General features: G+C 39.0%; 1 protein-coding gene and 1 long non-coding RNA gene across 6 annotated transcripts in view; one reads left to right on the top strand and one right to left on the bottom strand.

Annotated features, from left to right (window-relative positions):
- The window catches only part of LOC133665394 (uncharacterized), a 707,793-nt gene that overhangs the window by 162,767 nt on the left and 540,026 nt on the right, over positions 1-5,000 (bottom strand). The gene's annotated exons all lie outside the window — the stretch shown is intronic.
- atf2 (activating transcription factor 2) overlaps positions 1-5,000 on the top strand; it is a 47,870-nt gene that overhangs the window by 41,253 nt on the left and 1,617 nt on the right. For all 5 annotated transcript variants that reach the window (XM_062069923.1, XM_062069921.1, XM_062069924.1 and 2 more), the window contains one exon: positions 1,895-2,000. In XM_062069923.1, the coding sequence (XP_061925907.1) occupies positions 1,895-2,000 (106 nt within the window). The remainder of the gene's footprint in view (positions 1-1,894; positions 2,001-5,000) is intronic.

Raw genomic sequence — 5,000 nt, 5'->3', positions numbered from 1 at the left:
GCAGCGTCTACAAAGTTGCAGCAACAATTACAAAAGCGCTCCTTGTAGTGCATGTTTTGTTTTAACATGTGCGTTGGACTTATACATTGGATTTAGTGCTGGCTCATCTTTAGACTGCAATTATTGACAGTATATTCTCATTAACCAAAAAAAAAGTATTCCTTTTATTTGGGTTGCTTTAGAAAATAAATAAGCAGCCCCTTATTAGCGGGGTCAGTCGACCCGAATGTCATCACCCATATCGGAGTGGTGTCATTTTTTATTTGTGTGGAACAATTTTATACTATTTGACTCAAACCAAATTTTAGTTAGATGTGTGTTTTGGAGTATTGCCAAAACATGAGAAACATATTCTTCAATAGGTTTTTTTTTTTGTACAAAATGAACTGAACTTTAGGCTTTTTCCTGTTCGCGGTTGCCACGGTAAACCAGTTGTTTACGATGGTTACGCAAACGCCCTATGCTTCTAAAGGCAGGGATTAACAAAGGAGTTGGTCAATTCTGCTATTTTGTTCTGATACTAGTGCTACAGCAGGAAAGGGCTGGGAATCATTTTGCCGTATTAATAGTAAATAAAGTGCCCTGTCATTAATTAATTCCATTTATATCTAACAAGCTATTTTTTTTATTGTCATGGTAATACTGCGGATTCTGTACTGTTCTCTGGTCTTACCATACCTGAGTTAACGTGTAGCGATTTGGGAAAACAATTCTTAAAAGTACACTTCATTTACTAATAAAACTGCAGAAAAGAGCAGTTAAGATAGTTCATAATGCTAGCGAACATACAAATTCCTTGTTAATTAAACTTAAAATACTGAAATGTATATATATTGTACACTTCCAAACAGCGAGTATTATGTACAAAGCAGGCTACCACAAAATAAAGAACAATCCTCAACGAGAGAGGACTAATACAATTTTAGGAATACCGCACTTTAAGGCGCACCTAAAAACCTCCAATTTTCTCAAAAGCTGACAGTGCGCCTTATATATGGACCAATATTGAGCCACAACGGGTCTCGCAACTACGGGATGCATAACGTAACCCCAGCCTCAACTGTAGCGTCTATTCTATGCGCCTTATAATGCGGTGCGCCTTATATATGAACAAAGTTTTAAAATAGGCCATTCATTAAAGGTGCGCCTTATAATCCGGTGCGCCTTATAGTGCGGAAAATACGGTATATAGAATCTAAAAAAATTCCACAACATTAAAGGCATTTAGTGTGTCTGCACATGGAACGAAACTATAGAATGGACTAAGTAAGGAACTTGAACAGTGTACATGGCATCTGACACTTAATATTGGACAAAGTGGGAACAAATAAACTTGGTTTCTTTATACTCCTTTTTGGACATGTTGAGTTATTCATGTGTGGTTGTTTGAACTGTTATTTATTTTTAACATGATTCGAATAAATTGTATTGTATAGTATTCTTGACAAAGTATGTCTCTTTTAGGCTCAATACGGACACTTACATTCCTTTCTAAATATGAGGCGATTCAGTTTTTCAAAGGACGCTTGGCTGAGTAAAAAATAAATTATTGTATTTTTTTATACAGATTTTCACCAAAAATGTATTAGTTTTTTTCTCTTGGCACACATTCACCCCTCCATAAAGTTTGGTATTTATCTAGTAATTCTGTTAACTGTCCTACTGTTTGACTCTAAATGTGTGAACAGTCACTAAAAAAACAAAGCTCATGGTGGCCTAAGACTTGCACCATATGGTACTTTTGCTGTTATATATTTCTTTAATTCTAATAATATATAAATATAGGCTCCAGAACTTTATTTCCTTGCCAGCCTTGAAGTGTGCATGCGCACATTTTGCATGAGTGTCCAAACATTGCGGCCATCTAACCATTGTCTCCTGTCCCCCAAACAAGAGTGAAGTCACCCTGCTGAGAAACGAAGTGGCTCAGCTGAAGCAGCTCCTCTTGGCTCATAAAGATTGTCCTGTAACCGCCATGCAGAAGAAGTCTGGCTATCACAGTGAGTAATGCGCTATTATTCTCAGGCCCAGGCTTCGAGCCTGGACGCCTCTGAAATGAGCTCCAGCTAACCATAACCAGCAACAGGAAGAGATATTGATACATTAGGAGACCACCACCATTTTCTCTAAACTTTGCAGAAGTTGACATACTAATAGACAGGTGTACTTTGAGACAAAGCTTTCCCTGCCACAGTAGCTGCATCTATCCACGGGACCTCAGGTGGTAGCTATAAGCAACCAGAATAAACATTTTAGCCTGAAACAAGTTGTAAATACAGTCATAGTTTTCTAAGAAAAATGTTGTAAATTTGCAAAAATAACAAAAAATGCAGTATAACCATTTACAAACTGAACTGGTTCACAAATTGACAAGTTTTTATATTGAAGTAAATTTTTCCTTAAGAATGAGTTTCAGCCTTGCCAAAAGTCTATATTTTAGTAAATGTTTGTACAGTTTTAACACAATATAAAATTCAATTCAGTACTGAATATCAAACAAACATAGCAAGGGGGCTGTGGACCAACTTTCTATTTAACAACAACTAGCTGAACTGCCCTCCTCCTATGCAGCAGTCCTGCTGACACACATACACTGTCACTAGCCCTGTGGTGCATTCACAGTTTGAAATCACAAAACACCATAGCTTTAACAGACGGGTAGCTACAATGATGAGGAATTTAAAAGAAAAAAATCATCATTACCTTGTTGGTTAACGCTGTGGATACTTCTTCAATTTTCAAACCACATTGTGCTTGCAAAACTAGAAAACAATTTTTAAAAACATTTTAAAGTACCACCTGGCGTAGTAGCTAACGACAGAAACACTGTGCTGACTGAATGAGCTGCGCTGCGAGGCACACAATGGATTGATAAACCGTTTGTACTCTGAGACAAGGTTCGTACACCAACTCATATTTTTATTCGGCCTGTGGTTTGTAAATCGAAAAGCTTGTACGATAAGGGGTTGGTAAAGCAAGGTTCCATTGTATGTAATCAGAAAAGAACAAGTGTGTAATATAAGGATGTACAAAGTGGATCTTAAAGGCCTACTGAAACCCACTACTACCGACCACGCAGTCTGATAGTTTATATATCAATGATGAAATCTTAACATTGCAACACATGCCAATACGGCTGGGTTAACTTATAAAGTGCAATTTTAAATTTCCCGCCACACTTCCGGTTGAAAACGTCTATGTATGATGACGTATGCGCGTGACGTCACGGCGGCAACGGAAGTATTGGTACCCAATGTGTCACCATACAAAAAGTTCTGTTTTCATCGAAAAATTCCACAGTATTCTGGACATCTGTGTTGGTGAATCTTTTGCAATTTGTTTAATGAACAATGGAGACTACAAAGAAGAAAGCTGTAGGTGCGATCGGTGTATTAGCGGCAGACTACAGCAACACAACCAGCAGGACTTTGAGATGGATAGCAGACGCGCTACCGTGAGTACAGCTTTGGCTTCCAAACATTTGATCGCTTGCCCGTACGTGCGTGTCGCTATGTGCATGTCACGTACGTAACTTTGGGGAAATATATGTTTCTTGCCGACTCTGATGGCGGCTGGGGTGTCGTCGAAAGCTACAACGCCCGCCGCCGCTCCGTAGCTAAGTTAGCTTCAATGGCGTCGTTAGCAACAGCATTGTTAATTTTCACCAAGCTGGAAATGATTAACCGTGTATTTACATGTTCATGGTTTAATAGTATTGTTGATCTTCTGTCTATTCTTCCAGTCAGGGTTTTATTTATTTTGTTTCTATCTGCATTTGAGCCCGATGCTATCACGTTAGCTCCGTAGCTAAAGAGCTTCACCGATGTATTGTCGGGGAGGTAAACGTCACTGTGAATGTCCATTTCGCGTTCTCGACTCTCATTTTCAAGAGGATATAGTATCCGAGGTGGTTTAAAATACAAATCCGTGATCCACAATAGAAAAAGGAGAGAGTGTGGAATCCAATGAACCCTTGTACCTAAGTTACGGTCAGAGGGAAAAAAGATACGTCCTGCACTGCACTCTAGTCCTTCACTCTGACGTTCCTCATCCACAAATCTTTCATCCTCGCTCAAATTAATGGGGTAATCGTCGCTTTCTCGGTCTGAATCGCTCTCGCTGCTGGTGTAAACAATAGGGAAATGTGAGCAGCCCTATCCCCTGTGACATCACGCTACTTCCGGTATAGGCAAGGCTTTTTTTTATCAGCGACCAAAAGTTGCGGACTTTATCGTCGTTGTTCTCTACTAAATCATTTCAGCAAAAATATGGCAATATCGCGAAATAATCAAGTATGACACATAGAATGGATCTGCTATCCCCGTTTAAATTAAAAAAAATCATTTCAGTAGGCCTTTAAGTGTTAGTTTAACAAAATAGTCAAGACCAATAGTCAACAATTGTCAATTCATAATTAGGAATCCAATTAAATAAGGCTGACAACTATACAATTTGAAAAGCTGCACATTTTTATGTGACGCAAACATCCACAAAAGAACAAAAGGGCTTAGTAAGAAAGTCTGGAAATGGTTCACTGGGTATCAGGCGTAGGTTTTTTCAGTTGCTGCATAAACGCTGCATGTGACTTGAAGTGATTTTTCCTGAGGTGTGATGTTCAATTAGAAGTATTGAAGGAAGGCCCCCTCCTCCCCCCTCGTACAACCAGCGTTACAGTCATCGCAAATTGCATATTTACAATCTGAAGGGCAAACCTTGAAATAATTCATGTGACGTACTTAGCTTGTTGCTCTGTGGAGCACGGCACATTTAGATGAGGTCATCACTCACGCGCCACAATCCAGGCAATACATCACCCGATATTGTTATTGGCAGCAAAAAAAAAAAAAGTTTTATGCCAATATTCTCAGACATCTCTAGTAAAGACGGTAATTGCTGGTTGAAAGTGTATTGCCTGATAAAGGGTCAAGGGTTTGAGAGATGGGATTTGTTCATAAGAACTGTCTAACTCCTTCTAAGGTGTCCTCTCTACTTCATTATGC

This window comes from Entelurus aequoreus, linkage group LG14, assembly GCF_033978785.1.
Source record: "Entelurus aequoreus isolate RoL-2023_Sb linkage group LG14, RoL_Eaeq_v1.1, whole genome shotgun sequence".
NCBI classification, from domain to species: Eukaryota; Metazoa; Chordata; class Actinopteri; order Syngnathiformes; family Syngnathidae; genus Entelurus; species Entelurus aequoreus.
The sequence above is the reverse complement of the archived record's forward strand: the minus strand, read 5'-3'. Positions and strand labels throughout refer to the sequence as shown.